This window comes from Staurois parvus, unplaced genomic scaffold (genome assembly GCF_062004578.1).
Source record: "Staurois parvus isolate SC_StPar_1 unplaced genomic scaffold, SC_StPar_1.0 ptg000748l, whole genome shotgun sequence".
In the NCBI taxonomy this organism is placed as follows: Eukaryota; Metazoa; Chordata; class Amphibia; order Anura; family Ranidae; genus Staurois; species Staurois parvus.
In genome coordinates this window covers 724,346-741,388 of record NW_028318544.1, presented here as the reverse complement: position 1 = coordinate 741,388, position 17,043 = coordinate 724,346, and the positions used below count along the sequence as shown (strand labels likewise).

Genomic DNA, 17,043 nt, shown 5'->3' with positions numbered 1-17,043 from the left:
GAGCAACAGAACTGAACCATGGAGCAATGGAAGAAGGTGGCCTGGTCTGATGAATCACGTTTCCTTTTACATCTCATGGATAGGTGTGTATGCGTCACTTATCTGGGGAAGAGATGGCACCAGGATGCATTATGGGAAGAAGACAAGCTGGCAGAGGCAGTGTGATGCTTTGGGCAATGTTCTGCTGGGAAACTTTGGGTCCTGCCATTCATATGGATGTTACTTGACATGTACCACCTACCTAACCATTGTTGCTGAACAAGTACACCCCTTCATGAAAACTGTGTTCCCTGAAGGCAGCGCTCTTTTAGCAGAATAATGCACCCTGCAACGCTGCAAAAATGCTTCAAGAATGGTTTGAGCAGCGCAACAATGAGTTTTGAGGTGTTGATGTGTCCTCCAAATGCTCCAGATCTCAATCCAATCAAGCGTCTGTTGGATGTGCTGGAAATAAAAGTCCGATCCATGGAGGCCCCACCTCGTAATTTATAGGACTTTAATGATCTGCTGCTGACAGCTTGATGCCAGGTATGACCTCCTACCTTTTGGAGCTCAGTGGTGTCCGTGTTGCAATGGGTTAGGGCTATTAGTGGCAAAAGGGAACCTACTCCATATTAGGAGAGTGGTCATAAACGTATGGCTGACCTTTTTTTTAAATATAATGTGTACAGTCAGGGCTCGAAAAGACTTCAATGGGAAATTGCGCCCCATAGACTTCAATGGGAAATTGCGCCCCATAGACTTCAATGGGAAATTGCGCCCCATAGACTTCAATGGGAAATTGCGCCCCATAGACTTCAATGGGAAATTGCGCCCCATAGACTTCAATGGGAAATTGCGCCCCATAGACTTCAATGGGAAATTGCGCCCCATAGACTTCAATGGGGAGTGGTCTCCCCCCATAGACTTCAATGGGGAGTGGTCTCCCCCCATAGACTTCAATGGGGAGTGGTCTCCCCCAAAGACTTCAATGGGGAGTGGTCTCCCCCAAAGACTTCAATGGGGAGTGGTCTCCCCCAAAGACTTCAGTGGGGAGTGTTTCTCCCCCATGGACTTCAGTGGGGAGTGTTTCTCCCCCATGGACTTCAGTGGGGAGTGTTTCTCCCCCATGGACTTCAGTGGGGAGTGTTTCTCCCCCATGGACTTCAGTGGGGAGTGTTTCTCCCCCATGGACTTCAGTGGGGAGTGTTTCTCCCCCATGGACTTCAGTGGGGAGTGTTTCTCCCCCATGGACTTCAGTGGGGAGTGTTTCTCCCCCATGGACTTCAGTGGGGAGTGTTTCTCCCCCATGGACTTCAGTGGGGAGTGTTTCTCCCCCATGGACTTCAGTGGGGAGTGTTTCTCCCCCATGGACTTCAGTGGGGAGTGTTTCTCCCCCATGGACTTCAGTGGGGAGTGTTTCTCCCCCATGGACTTCAGTGGGGAGTGGTCTTTCCCCCCCCCCACAGACTTCAATGGGAAGCGGTCTTTCCCCCCCCCCACAGACTTCAATGGGAAGCGGTCTTTCTCTCCCCCCCCCCACAGACTTCAATGGGAAGCGGTCTTTCTCCCCCCCCCCCCACAGACTTCAATGGGAAGCGGTCTTTCTCCCCCCCCCCCACAGACTTCAATGGGAAGCGGTCTCTCCCCCCCCCACAGACTTCAATGGGAAGCGGTCTTTCCCCCCCCCACAGACTTCAATGGGAAGCGGTCTTTCCCCCCCCCACAGACTTCAATGGGAAGCGGTCTCCCCCCCCCCCCCCCCCACAGACTTCAATGGGAAGTGGTCTTTCCCCACTCCCCCCCACAGACTTCAATGGGAAGCGGTCTTTCTCCCCCCCCCCCCACAGACTTCAATGGGAAGCGGTCTTTCTCCCCCCCCCCACAGACTTCAATGGGAAGCGGTCTTTCTCCCCCCCCCCCACCACAGACTTCAATGGGAAGCGGTCTTTCTCCCCCCCCACCACAGACTTCAATGGGAAGCGGTCTTTCCCCCCCCACAGACTTCAATGGGAAGCGGTCTCCCCCCCCCCCCCCCCACAGACTTCAATGGGAAGCGGTCTCCCCCCCCCCCCACAGACTTCAATGGGAAGCGGTCTTCCCCCCCCCCACAGACTTCAATGGGAAGCGGTCTCCCCCCCCCCCCCCACAGACTTCAATGGGAAGCGGTCTCTCCCCCCCCACAGACTTCAATGGGAAGCGGTCTTTCCCCCCCCCCCACAGACTTCAATGGGAAGCGGTCTTTCCCCCCCCCACAGACTTCAATGGGAAGCGGTCTTTCCCCCCCCCACAGACTTCAATGGGAAGCGGTCTTTCCCCCCCCCCCACAGACTTCAATGGGAAGCGGTCTTTCCCCCCCCCCCACAGACTTCAATGGGAAGCGGTCTTTCCCCCCCCCCCCACAGACTTCAATGGGAAGCGGTCTCCCCCCCCCCCCCACAGACTTCAATGGGAAGCGGTCTTTCCCCCCCCCACAGACTTCAATGGGAAGCGGTCTCCCCCCCCCCACAGACTTCAATGGGAAGCGGTCTCCCCCCCCCCCCCCACAGACTTCAATGGGAAGCGGTCTCCCCCCCCCCCCCCCCCCACAGACTTCAATGGGAAGCGGTCTCCCCCCCCCCCCCCACAGACTTCAATGGGAAGCGGTCTTTCTCCCCCCCCCACCACAGACTTCAATGAGAAGCGGTCTTTCTCCCCCCCCACCACAGACTTCAATGAGAAGCGGTCTTTCCCCCCCCCACAGACTTCAATGGGAAGCGGTCTCTCCCCCCCCCACAGACTTCAATGGGAAGCGGTCTCTCCCCCCCCCACAGACTTCAATGGGAAGCGGTCTCTCCCCCCCCCACAGACTTCAATGGGAAGCGGTCTTTCCCCCCCCCACAGACTTCAATGGGAAGCGGTCTTTCCCCCCCCCACAGACTTCAATGGGAAGCGGTCTTTCCCCCCCCACAGACTTCAATGGGAAGCGGTCTTTCCCCCCCCACAGACTTCAATGGGAAGCGGTCTTTCCCCCCCCCACAGACTTCAATGGGAAGCGGTCTTTCCCCCCCCCACAGACTTCAATGGGAAGCGGTCTTTCCCCCCCCCACAGACTTCAATGGGAAGCGGTCTTCCCCCCCCCCCCCCCACAGACTTCAATGGGAAGCGGTCTTCCCCCCCCCCCCACAGACTTCAATGGGAAGCGGTCTTCCCCCCCCCCCCACAGACTTCAATGGGAAGCGGTCTTCCCCCCCCCCCCACAGACTTCAATGGGAAGCGGTCTTTCTCCCTCCCCCCCACAGACTTCAATGGGAAGCGGTCTTTCTCCCTCCCCCCCACAGACTTCAATGGGAAGCGGTCTTTCCCCCCCCACAGACTTCAATGGGAAGCGGTCTTTCCCCCCCCACAGACTTCAATGGGAAGCGGTCTTTCCCCCCCCCCCACAGACTTCAATGGGAAGCGGTCTTTCCCCCCCCCCACAGACTTCAATGGGAAGCGGTCTTTCCCCCCCCCACAGACTTCAATGGGAAGCGGTCTTTCCCCCCCCCACAGACTTCAATGGGAAGCGGTCTCCCCCCCCCCCCCCCCACAGACTTCAATGGGAAGTGGTCTTTCCCCACTCCCCCCCACAGACTTCAATGGGAAGCGGTCTTTCTCCCCCCCCCCCCACAGACTTCAATGGGAAGCGGTCTTTCTCCCCCCCCCCACAGACTTCAATGGGAAGCGGTCTTTCTCCCCCCCCCCCACCACAGACTTCAATGGGAAGCGGTCTTTCTCCCCCCCCACCACAGACTTCAATGGGAAGCGGTCTTTCCCCCCCCACAGACTTCAATGGGAAGCGGTCTCCCCCCCCCCCCCCCACAGACTTCAATGGGAAGCGGTCTCCCCCCCCCCCCACAGACTTCAATGGGAAGCGGTCTTCCCCCCCCCCACAGACTTCAATGGGAAGCGGTCTCCCCCCCCCCCCCCACAGACTTCAATGGGAAGCGGTCTCTCCCCCCCCACAGACTTCAATGGGAAGCGGTCTTTCCCCCCCCCCCACAGACTTCAATGGGAAGCGGTCTTTCCCCCCCCCACAGACTTCAATGGGAAGCGGTCTTTCCCCCCCCCACAGACTTCAATGGGAAGCGGTCTTTCCCCCCCCCCCACAGACTTCAATGGGAAGCGGTCTTTCCCCCCCCCCCACAGACTTCAATGGGAAGCGGTCTTTCCCCCCCCCCCCACAGACTTCAATGGGAAGCGGTCTCCCCCCCCCCCCCACAGACTTCAATGGGAAGCGGTCTTTCCCCCCCCCACAGACTTCAATGGGAAGCGGTCTCCCCCCCCCCACAGACTTCAATGGGAAGCGGTCTCCCCCCCCCCCCCCCACAGACTTCAATGGGAAGCGGTCTCCCCCCCCCCCCCCCCACAGACTTCAATGGGAAGCGGTCTCCCCCCCCCCCCCACAGACTTCAATGGGAAGCGGTCTTTCTCCCCCCCCCACCACAGACTTCAATGAGAAGCGGTCTTTCTCCCCCCCCACCACAGACTTCAATGAGAAGCGGTCTTTCCCCCCCCCACAGACTTCAATGGGAAGCGGTCTCTCCCCCCCCCACAGACTTCAATGGGAAGCGGTCTCTCCCCCCCCCACAGACTTCAATGGGAAGCGGTCTCTCCCCCCCCCACAGACTTCAATGGGAAGCGGTCTTTCCCCCCCCCACAGACTTCAATGGGAAGCGGTCTTTCCCCCCCCCACAGACTTCAATGGGAAGCGGTCTTTCCCCCCCCACAGACTTCAATGGGAAGCGGTCTTTCCCCCCCCACAGACTTCAATGGGAAGCGGTCTTTCCCCCCCCCACAGACTTCAATGGGAAGCGGTCTTTCCCCCCCCCCACAGACTTCAATGGGAAGCGGTCTTTCCCCCCCCCACAGACTTCAATGGGAAGCGGTCTTCCCCCCCCCCCCCCCACAGACTTCAATGGGAAGCGGTCTTCCCCCCCCCCCCACAGACTTCAATGGGAAGCGGTCTTCCCCCCCCCCCCACAGACTTCAATGGGAAGCGGTCTTCCCCCCCCCCCCACAGACTTCAATGGGAAGCGGTCTTTCTCCCTCCCCCCCACAGACTTCAATGGGAAGCGGTCTTTCTCCCTCCCCCCCACAGACTTCAATGGGAAGCGGTCTTTCCCCCCCCACAGACTTCAATGGGAAGCGGTCTTTCCCCCCCCACAGACTTCAATGGGAAGCGGTCTTTCCCCCCCCCCCACAGACTTCAATGGGAAGCGGTCTTTCCCCCCCCCCACAGACTTCAATGGGAAGCGGTCTCCCCCCCCCCCCCCACAGACTTCAATGGGAAGCGGTCTCCCCCCCCCCCCCCCACAGACTTCAATGGGAAGCGGTCTCCCCCCCCCCCACAGACTTCAATGGGAAGCGGTCTCCCCCCCCCCCCCCACAGACTTCAATGGGAAGCGGTCTTCCCCCCCCCCCCCACAGACTTCAATGGGAAGCGGTCTTCCCCCCCCCCCCACAGACTTCAATGGGAAGCGGTCTTCCCCCCCCCCCACAGACTTCAATGGGAAGCGGTCTCCCCCCCCCCCCCCACAGACTTCAATGGGAAGCGGTCTTTCCCCCCCCCCACAGACTTCAATGGGAAGCGGTCTTTCCCCCCCCCCACAGACTTCAATGGGAAGCGGTCTCCCCCCCCCCCCCCACAGACTTCAATGGGAAGCGGTCTCCCCCCCCCACAGACTTCAATGGGAAGCGGTCTTTCCCCACTCCCCCCCACAGACTTCAATGGGAAGCGGTCTTTCCCCCCCCACAGACTTCAATGGGAAGCGGTCTTTCCCCCCCCACAGACTTCAATGGGAAGCGGTCTTTCTCCCCCCCCACCACAGACTTCAATGGGAAGCTGTCTTTCTCCCCCCCCCACCACAGACTTCAATGGGAAGCGGTCTTTCTCCCCCCCCCCCCCACCACAGACTTCAATGAGAAGCGGTCTTTCCCCCCCACCACAGACTTCAATGGGAAGCGGTCTTTCCCCCCCCCCACAGACTTCAATGGGAAGCGGTCTCTCCCCCCCCCCACAGACTTCAATCGGAAGCGGTCTCTCCCCCCCCCCACAGACTTCAATGGGAAGCGGTCTCTCCCCCCCCCACAGACTTCAATGGGAAGCGGTCTCCCCCCCCCCACAGACTTCAATGGGAAGCGGTCTCCCCCCCCCCACAGACTTCAATGGGAAGCGGTCTTTCTCCCCCCCCCCCACCACAGACTTCAATGGGAAGCGGTCTTTCTCCCCCCCCCCACCACAGACTTCAATGGGAAGCGGTCTTTCTCCCCCCCCCCCACCACAGACTTCAATGGGAAGCGGTCTTTCTCCCCCCCCCACCACAGACTTCAATGGGAAGCGGTCTTTCTCCCCCCCCCCACAGACTTCAATGGGAAGCGGTCTTTCCCCCCCCCCCCACAGACTTCAATGGGAAGCGGTCTTTCCACAACCCCTCCCAGACTTCAATGGGAAGTTGTCCCCCCCATACACTTCAATGGCGCAAACTGCCTGTCAGTAGCAATCCTATGTGAACACTTGCATGTCTGGAATGCATAACTACAAACTCGCTCAGGACTCTTTTCATAATAGCACTCAAAACACTATGCATGTGGATTGCATCTTTGTGAACCACCTCAATAGGAACACAAAATATCTAGCCTGCCATGCCAATCTGAGTTTCAAAACAAAGCCAGAATCTCATGTGTGTGAACCATGTCCACTCTTCATACCTGGGCATTTTGAGATTACAGCCAAATCTCTGTGATTGCAAAACTCCGGTTTAGGTGCCGTTATTTATAATGGCGCCTAAAACGTGGTGCGGTTTTTGCCTTGATTGTTGCGTGGCAAATCGTGGAGTCCCGGGCACCGACAATGCACACTATGCTATAAAAAAAAACCTGGCTCCTAACTTTTTCCGCTGGCTCCTAGATTCAAAGCAAATTTGTGAAGTTCTGTATCTCTAACATTTCTTAACAGTCTTGCTAATGGACTCCGTACCTTCTTTATGAGCAGCCTGCTGTTTACTTCTGTGTAGAATAGATGATCAGATTTGGTCTTTGGTGATGTCATTAGGATTGTAAGAGTGGCAGTGTTATAAAGTGCCTGCTGAGCATGCATCTACCACTGATTAGACTTTTAAAACAATTCAATCAGTTTCACAAAGCATTCTTTATTTTAAAGACCAGTCTAGTACAGCAGAACCTGTTTACCTGTACACTTTTGCTATACCGATCATCCTCTGACTCATAATTTTTTTTTTTTTGTGTAAAATTCAGCTTGAGCTATTGTGCTTTTGTAAACGCCAAGCTTTTCCCCAAAACAATAGTCTGGAAAACATTTTAAAATGAGCCTATATATTTCTCTTCTGAGAAAATAAGAATATACAATATCATCAATGTAAACAATTTCATGTTTACTTATTTTTTTAGCCTCGAACATAATAAATGAAAACCGCCATGACAAACACTGTAAATTCCAGGCAGGCTCCAGGGCTGCTATCTTATCACCTGTATGTAGCGAGTCACCAACCTTGAACAAGTAGGGAAGGAATGGAGTTCAGTTATCACAGGCTTTACTGGCTGCATGCTTATCCCAGGTTACTGGCACACTAGGCATTGGCATCAAGATCAGATGACTTGGGGTGGTTAGTGTTAGTAGCCAGTCATTCTTTTGTCTGTAGGTTCACATTAGACTTGTGATGTGGCTTTTTAATTGCCTGACTGGCAATTGGGTATCATGAAGCTGAAAGAATAAAAGTAAGCATTTGCTTCTTGGTATAGGATATACACTGCTCAAAAAAATGAAAGGAACACTTTTTTTTTAATCAGAGTGTAACATCAAGTCAATTAAACTCCTGGGATATTGATCTGGTCAGTTAAGTCGCAGAGGGGGTTATTAATCAGTTTCAGCTGCTTTGGTGTTAATGAAATTAACAGGTGCACTAGATTAGCAACAATGAGACGACCCCCAAAACAGGAATGGTTTTACAGTCGGAGGCCACAGACATTTTTTTTTTCTCCCCTACTCATTTTTTCTGACTGTTTTTCACTAGTTTTGCATTTGGCTTAGGTCAGTGTCATTACTGATAGTATGAGGTGATACCTGGACCCTACAGAGGTTGCACAGGTAGTCCAACTCCTCCAGGATGGCACATCCATATGTACCATTGCCAGAAGGTTTCCTGTGTCTCCCAGTATCCCTCTCAAGAGCATGGAGGAGATTCCAGATGTGCAGTTATTCTAGGAGAGCTGGACAGGTCCGTAGAAGGTCCTTAACCCATCAGCAGGACTGCTATCTGCTCCTTTGTGCAAGAAGTAACAGGATGAGCACTGCCAGAGCCCTCTAAAATGACCTCCAGCAGGCCACTGGTATGAATGTCTCTGACCAATCAGAAACCGACTTCATGAGGGTGGCCTGAGGGCCTGACATCCTCTAGTGGGCCCTGTGCTCACTGCCTGACACCATAGAGCTCGATTGGCATTTGTCATTTGAGCACCAGAATTGGTAATTCCGGCACTGGCACCCTGTGCTTTTCACAGATGAGAGCAGGTTCACCCAGAGCACATGTGACAGACATGAAAGGGTCTGGAGAAGCCAGGGAGAATGTTATGCTGCCTGTAACATTGTTCAGCATGATAATTTTGGTGATGGTCTTGGGGGCATATCCATGGAGAGACACACGGACATCTACAGGCTGACAATGTCACCCTGACTGCCATTAGGTATCGAGATGAAATCCTTGGACCCATTGTCCGACCCTATGTTGGTGCAGTGGGTCCTGCGTTCCTCCTGGTGCACAGCAATGCCCGGACTGATGTGGTGAGAGTATGCAGGCTGAAGGATGAAGGAATTGATACCAATGACTGGCCCTCACGCTTCCCTGACCTAAATCCAATAGAGCACCTCCTGGGATATCATGTTTTTGTCCATCTGACTCCGCCAGGTTGCACCTCAGACTGTCCAGGAGCTCAGTGATGCCCTGGTCCAGATCTGGGAGGAAATACCCCAGGACACCATCCGTCATCTCACTACGAGCATGCCCTGACATTGCATACAAGCAGGTGGGGGCCATACAAACTACTGAGTACCATTTTGAGTTTCTGCAATGAAATTTCAGCAAAATGGACTAGCCTGTTGCATCATTTTTTCACTTAGATTTTTGGGGTGTCTTTGAATTCAGTCCTCTGTAGGTTGATCATTTTAATTTCCATCAAACAATGGGGCATCCTTACGTTCTTAGCACATTACCCAGTCCATATCAGTATAGATATCCAGCATGATATTTTTCCCCGTTGAGATCTGATACGTTTTCAAAGTGTACCTTTTATTTTTTTTGAGCAGTGTTGTCATGTTTCACATGACTGTCATATGCATTTTAAATGTTTTCAGTATTTTGTCTCTGCTCCTCCCTTTCCTTTAATTTAGCTAATGTTGCATAGATAGCCCTTCCCAGAGATACATTGCAGTAAGCCTCATGGCATGGAGCAGGAAACAGCATGTTCTTTTGACCTATGGAATTTCATTGTTGTAAGATTCTCTCAGTTTATGGAATAAACCTCACAAGATCTACAAGATGTCATTCTCATTGAGTCACTGACTGTGGACCACAACTGAGGTTGAAGTTATCTCTATCTCATCACAACTGTAAGCTACAGAGATCACATGATCAATGCTTAGATTGGAGCCAACAGAACAAGTGTATATTACAGAATTTATATAGCGCCAACAGTTTGTAAAACGCTTTACAAAATGAAGGCAGAGATTAGACGCAATATCATTTGGTACAAGAGGAATCAGAGGGCCCTGCTCGTTAGAGCTTACAAACTAAGAGGGTTGAGTGATACAAAAGATAATTATTGTGAGGGATGAGCTGATGAGAGGAAAAAAAAAAACATTGTATGCTATATTGTAGAATCTTGGGTTGTCTAGTCTAGAGAGACCTTTCAGTAAGAATGGACTCTGCACAGATAACATTGCCTTCCATATGTCTGACATTCAGGTGCAGTGATTTGGAAAATTGCCGTGCAATTATGACCTCACACCCAAGGTGTCATTCAAGAGTTGAACCCTATACAGTCTTACTGTCTCAAGAGATGTTGGACTGTTGAATCACTTGGCTTTATTTGGTAATGTGTAGCTTAAAAGAGCATAAAAATCATACTTCTTGTATGTCACAGGAAGGTGAGTATGATTTGTTTTTGTTTTGTTTTTTTTTTAGAATCCCACACTACTCCTTTTAAAGGATTGTTGTCTCTTGTGTGTTCCAGGAGAGCGCCTCCAGGCTCTGGAAGGATCCCGACTATATTGTCAGGATCCAACCAGATGCCTGAATGACAGCTGGCTCAGCCGCTCATTGTGCCACTGGAAGCCCAAGTCAGCAGCTCCCACCCACTCCAGTGCGTACTAGATGGGGAAGAGCAGACAGTGGTGACTGACAGTTAACACTCCATTTAGAGCAGACTGAGAACTGAGCAATCAGTGGTCATGTGATCGCTCAGTTCTTGGGCTTAGAGCTGGCAGGGGACAGCTACAGCATCAGACCCATGCAGGGAGGTGAGTATGTATGTTTGTGTGTGGGTTTTTTTTTTTTTTTTCTTAAGAATCCCAAACTACTCTCTATAAATGATCACTATAGAAAAATGTCATCTGTTAGCCATATTAGGTGAAGGAATATGTAAACCAAATATTTCATATTCCTGATCTGTGCCTGCTATACCATATACCTGTATGAAAAAGTATCCTGTTCCCTTTTGTTTTGCTTCCTTTATGTGAAATCCCTGGTGTTCCTGCCAGTGCCTCTGCTTTCCTATTAAAAACTGACCACACTAAGCAGAAGAGCATCGTGTGGTCAGTTCTCTAACTGTGCTGGGAACTCTGCCTGCTCTCCAATGATCAGACTTCTGATGATTCCCTCCCCAACTAGTGTCCTGCTGTTTCTCCTTCTACAGCTCTTAGGCAGCTGAGAACAGAGGGAATGCAATCTCATAAAAAGGGTAAAAAATATTTATGCTTTTTTAAATTTCTGTACACAAATGTTTCCTTTCATTTCTATTTTAAACTTAATGGGTTGTGAGTGTTTACAATCACTTTTATTCTTGTAAAGATGGTATTCATTATGATTTGGAAAAAAAAAAAATCTAAATGCCAAGCTGTCCACGGTGTGATGGTTTACAGGGGTTGGAACAAATCATATAATTGGTGGGGGTGCCTACAATAGTTCGTGTTTATTTGGTTTTAACCACCTTCTTCTGCCGCCTTTTGCAAAAGAAGATCTGACCGCTTAAGGTACTTGTTGTGGGTTTAGTAACATTTTAAACAACAACTCCAACAGTAAAATCAGTCTGTATATGCAGTAAAGCATGCTTGTTATACTCACTGGGGAACCTAAGGGGTTAATCCTCTGCACTGTGTAAAAAGGCTGTTTGATCCTTCTCTGTTCCTCCCTTTTTTCAAGTGACCACTTCTTATCTCTTGATAAGACAGACTGAACCGTGGGCATTTGCACATGCTCAGCTGGTGTGTATTGCTAGAGCTGTGTTTTGTTTTTTTTTCCCCTTTTCCTTGGGAGAGTGCATGTGATCAGCACAGGGCCAATCAGCACTGACTGGAAAGAGGTCAGGGGTTTTTCATCCTAGAGCAGAAAGAAAACTCCTCCTACAAGCCTTAGCTAGTGCTGGGCTGGACACTGATTAGAAGTCACAAGACTGCTCTAACTGCTAATGATAAAAAGTATTTATCAGTTTATATTTACTAAAATAATTACATTTCTGTGTACTGTGGGAGACCAGATATAGTGGATGCAGGGTCCTGGGTTTAGTAACACTTTAACGTTGTCGCCCTGTCATAGGAACGGGGAAATTGGATAAAACTGTGTTACAGTGGGGACAAACATTGCTGTGTTAAAGTATAAAAAGACATATGCTGCAGTCTTTCAATAAATTTATTTTGCCCATTAGTACAAAAACTATGCAACTGCCATCATGAATGCCTATTTTCTTCCCTCTTAGTGAGGATGAAGACGATGACCATTGTGTCGATCACGATTATGATGTTCCAATACAGAAGGGGCAAAAGAAAATCTGGAATAGAGCAAAGTGGAGCAAGGATGAGGTATCGGCTTGGTTATTTTGCTCTTCCTTCTAGTACTGTAATTACTGGCTTTTAATCGAATTCATGTTTTAACAGGATGACAAATTAAAGAAACTTGTTGAAGTGCATGGGACCGAGAACTGGAACTTGATCGCATGCAACTTTCTGGTAAGTCTTCTAAGAACTGCCAGAAATAAAAGGCGTGGGATGGGAGCAGCTATAGTAAGCCAATTTATGACGCTGTTTAAAAGGAAAATCTACCTTCCCAAAAATGAACTTGTACACCGTAAGTCCTATCTGCATGTAGAATTGACAAAACACATAGCCCCATTACTACTGTTGAAAAAAAGTTGAACTTTTCTTTAAAATTCCAGAGTTTAATGTTTGCTTGCTTGATTCCTGTAACTGCCATATTCATGTGCACAGATTTTCACTCATTTCCAGTGAATTGCCATCAAGCATGAAGAGCATCTTGTAGCTAATCCAAATCACCATCATGTACTTTGTGGGCCTTTGTAAACCTGGGCTCATTCTGTGTATTGCTTAGGCCTCATGCACACAGGGCTTTTTTTGCAGCCACTTTTAGGGGTGTTTTGTTGTTTTTTTTGTTGTCCTGTTGTTTTTTTGTTGTCGTTGTCGTTTTTTTGTTTGTGTGTGTTTTTTTTTTTTTTTTCTTTTTTACAGCTTCCAAACACCCCTCCATGTTATCCTAAGTGTCCATGTACAAATAGATGTCTAGGAGCTTTTAGGAAATGTAAAAAAAAAAAAAAAAAAAAAAATTCTTCCAGTGTGTCCAGGAGCAACAGCGTTTTGGCAGAAAGATGCTCGACTCGTGTAAACGCGCCTAAATGTGTGAACGCTAGGTGCTTTTAGTGCTTGAGTGTTAATTCATTTCAGTGGCTAGAGTAAATGATGATTCTGGCCAATGAAATTATGCCTGTAAACGTGCCTAAACGCTTGTAAAAGCGTTAGACACTTTTGCAGGCGTCAGGCGTTTTTTCTGCCAAGAGGAGCAGCGTTTTTTAAAACACCCTGTGTGCAGGAGGCCTTGGTTCTGAAGTACGTGTTGAGTTAAACTAAGAGCACATTGCAAAGCAGTTGAGCCCCGAGTGCTGATCCTTTCTCTAAGAGTGTGAATGCTTTCTATGCAGGGATTACAACAGGCTGATATTGAGACCACTTTTGCTACTTAAACTATACCTCTACTTTTGTTGAGTAGAGAGATCAATCCCCTTTGGATGATCTATGTGCATTGCCAGGATTTTAACAAACTTTGTAGCAGATTCCTAACTTTATTTTGTTCCGACAAAAAGCTGTTTGTTCCACTATGTCCCTGTGAGACTGAGTCCTCATGAACACTGGACGTTTTGATAACGCTGGTAACTTTAGCTGTGTAAAGTAAAAAAAAGTCCAAAAATGCCGGTTTGCGGCATTTTACTGTGTTTTTCAGTGTTAGAGCGTTTTTACAGCTAAAAATCTCTAGAAACCCACTAGTCCTGGGTTTTTGTCCAGCCAAAAACTTCCCAGCCAAAAAACTTTGACACATGGACACATAGGATAACATGCTGGGGAGTATACCGGCTGTAGAAAAAAATGTCAAAAGCCAAAAACGTCAGGTGTGCATGAGGACTGATTCTTGAAAGGGAGGGGTTCATTATAACCACAGTGCATTTTTAGTGTTCTCATGAAGAAAGTTGCATCCATTTAGATATATGCATGTTCTCCCTGTGCCTGCGTGGGTTTCCTCCAGGTACTCCGGTTTCCTCCCACCTCCAAAGACATGCTGGTAGGTTAATTGTCTCCTGTCTAAATTGGCCCTAGTATATGTGTGGATGTGAGTTAGGGACCTTAGATTGTAACCTCCTTGAGGGCAGGGAATGATGTGAATGTGCAATATATATGTAAGGTGCTGTGTAAACGGACGATGCTACTTAAGTACCTGTAATAAATTTTAACTCTGATGGAGCATCTGACCAAAATGAGTATAACAAAGGCAATTTTTTTCTTGGTTTTAGAAAGAATGGAGAGGGATTAGAACATATGTTGTGTTTTTATTGCTTTCTGTGTCCCCCTTAGGGAGATTGCCATCTCCATTCATTCTTTTTACCATTCTCACCAAAAGTGAAAAAAAAAAACAGAAAACACTCACATGTTGGGTTATCCCCAAAACAGAAATAGTAGGGATATCTTCCAATGATGACATTCGTTCTGATGACAACCAGGGTCCTTTTTTTTAGAAGAATTTTCTTTTATTTCCTCTTTTGGCTTATGGGACAGGAAGTGAAGAGAAATCTCCCTAATGGGAAACAGGAGACAAAAATAAACATTTTCAGAGGTAACTCTTCCTTAGGCAGGCCATAGACGGGCCATTTATCGGCCAAATTTTCGGCCGATAAACAATAAATCGGTCGACCCTGTTGCCGAAGCTGCCACCCATGTCCACGAAAAGCGGCTGTTTTTTGTGGATTTTCCAGCATGACCGATAAAAATAAATGAGGAGATCTGCGAAAAACGTCCGGGCTGGCCCCATTAACGGCGTGACTATCTGCCAATTTTTCGTGTGGACAAGAATTCGGCCAATAAATGACCCGTCTATGGCCTGCATAACTCTATCCAAAATGGGGAAAAGAATACTATGATTCTAGTGCTTCTTTAAATTTCTATTGATTCCTAAAATTCGGAGGAAATCAGTGAGCCAATCTCACAAGCAGTGAATGCCGTTTTTGGGGGGTGTTGTGTGCACTAAGGGTATAGATTGAAATTGAAAGTTAACTTTAAATAAACGTTTGTATAGCAATTTTCTATGCTATATTTATTAACAGAAGTGGAATTTCGCTATTTAATATATAGTATGTATTATTTCTATCACACATTATGTTCTTACACGCCAGAAAATATTTGATGCCTACCTGTGAACCCCTTACCTAGCAAGCTGACCTTGAAACTAGGGTATCAGAAAATTGGCAAAACCTCTGTATTATCCTCTGTGTTAATGCTTTAATGAGTAATAATTACACAAAGGACTGTTCACATCAGAGTTTGGATGACATCAGACATTTGCAGCAACTTGTAAAACAGGTTTGTAATATAAACGATTAAACTGAAATGCTTGGAAAGCTTGTACTTGGTGTGCTTGCTGAAGGCTGGAAAAAGGCCAAACAAGACATTAAATAATTTACCTCCTGAATATTGCTGATTCTGACATCTAATTTGCATTCCCATGTATTTTATTTCTTTCATAATGTTGCTGCAATGGCCCCCCTCCAGGTCTGCTGGAGACCAGGGGGTTGAAGCTAAAAATCTAGTAAATTGTACTGAGTACCAACATCACTGAGCTGCAATACATTATTATGCCAATAATCTATGGTTAGCCCTCTGGGGTTTTACTGCATATAGTGATGCAGACATGTAAACCACAATGGAGATATACAGCCAATATGACCTGAAAACTTCCCTGTGTTCTGATCTCTCTCTGATGTGTCATGTTTTGTTTGCATTATTTTTTCACTTTAAGGACCGGTCAGATATTCAGTGCCAGCATCGGTGGCAGAAAGTGTTAAATCCTGCACTAATTAAAGGCCCTTGGACCAAGGAAGAAGACCAAAGGGTAAATACTTTAAGATTGTCCCTTCTTATTTATTTATTTATTTTTTCATTCAAACTGATTTTCTAGTTGTTTAACCCTCTTAATAGAAAAAACTAATTCTGGATGATGCTATATGGCATTGTGTACTCTTTTCTGCCTTCATTCTTGGGGCTCCTTCACACCAACAATTGTTTTCTATGTACCCTGTTCACACCACAATGCTGCTGTGATGTGTGAAAAAATGCAGCATATTTGCCATTTTCAGCAGTGCACTGGGAGACATCACATGGCACAGCAGCGCAATGGACTGCACTGCTCTGCAGTGACATGTATAAAGTGTCACTGTGACCCTTCAAATAAAGTAGAAACAAAAAAGTAAGTGTGATGTGCTTAACTGCACATTGTGCCACTCGCTATAGTAGTTGGTATGGACACTAGCCTGCACAGTAAAATGTGGCATTTTTACCATGCAGGCTAGTGTAATCCTTTAAAACCGAGCTTATAATATTCCCTCCCCCTTGTGCATTCCTACGTGACTTTTCCTTCAAGATCAATAATACACATATCGGTCCGTCCCCTCAAGCCAGGGTACTAGGTGTAATTCTAGACTCTGACCTATCCTTTAAGCCCCAAATCCAATCACTGTCAAGCCTGTAGACTTCGCCTTCATAATATCTCTAAAATTCGCCCCTTTTTAACCAATGAAACCACAAAGCTACTCGTTCACTCCCTTGATATCTCTCACCATGACAATTGCAACTCACTTCTCATAGGCCTACCTTCTCTGTAGGCTATTGCCTCTTCAGTCTATCATGAATGCTGCTGCCAGGATCATCTACCTTACCAGCCACTCAGTGTCTGCCACCCCTCTCTGCCAGTCCCTCCACTGGCTTCCAGTTGCCCAGCGAATTAAATTCAAAATTCTAACATACAAAGCCATCCACAACTCTGCCCACAGCTACATCACCAATCTTGTTTCCAAGTATAACCTAAACCGTCCTCTCCGCTCCCCTCATGATCTCCTGCTCTCAAACTCCCTTGTCTCCTAATCCCATGCTTGTCTCCAAGACTACACCGGATCCTCTGTCATCCTCTGGAACTCTCTACCTTAATTTATCCAGCTATCCCCTACCATCCCTGCCCTTAGGTGATCCCTGAAAACTCCTCTTTTCAGGGAAGCCTATCACGCCTCCGAATAGACATTTATTGCTTCCATCAGCTCATCCCCCACAGTTATAACCTTTTGCACCACTTGCTACACCTTATTAGATTGTAAGCTCCTATGAGTAGGGCCCTCTTAATAATCTTGTTTTGATTGTATTGTAGCTGTACTGTCTCCCTTTATGCTGTAAGGTGCCTTTCAAACTGTTGGAGCTATATAAGTCCTGTA

At 48.2% G+C, this 17,043-nt stretch overlaps 1 protein-coding gene across 3 annotated transcripts in view; it reads left to right on the top strand.

Annotated features, from left to right (window-relative positions):
* Positions 1 to 17,043, top strand: part of MYBL1 (MYB proto-oncogene like 1) — a 73,769-nt gene that overhangs the window by 17,886 nt on the left and 38,840 nt on the right. For all 3 annotated transcript variants that reach the window (XM_089654266.1, XM_089654265.1, XM_089654264.1), the window contains exons 2-4: positions 11,986 to 12,088; positions 12,164 to 12,235; positions 15,582 to 15,674. In XM_089654266.1, the coding sequence (XP_089510392.1) occupies positions 11,986 to 12,088; positions 12,164 to 12,235; positions 15,582 to 15,674 (268 nt within the window). The remainder of the gene's footprint in view (positions 1 to 11,985; positions 12,089 to 12,163; positions 12,236 to 15,581; positions 15,675 to 17,043) is intronic.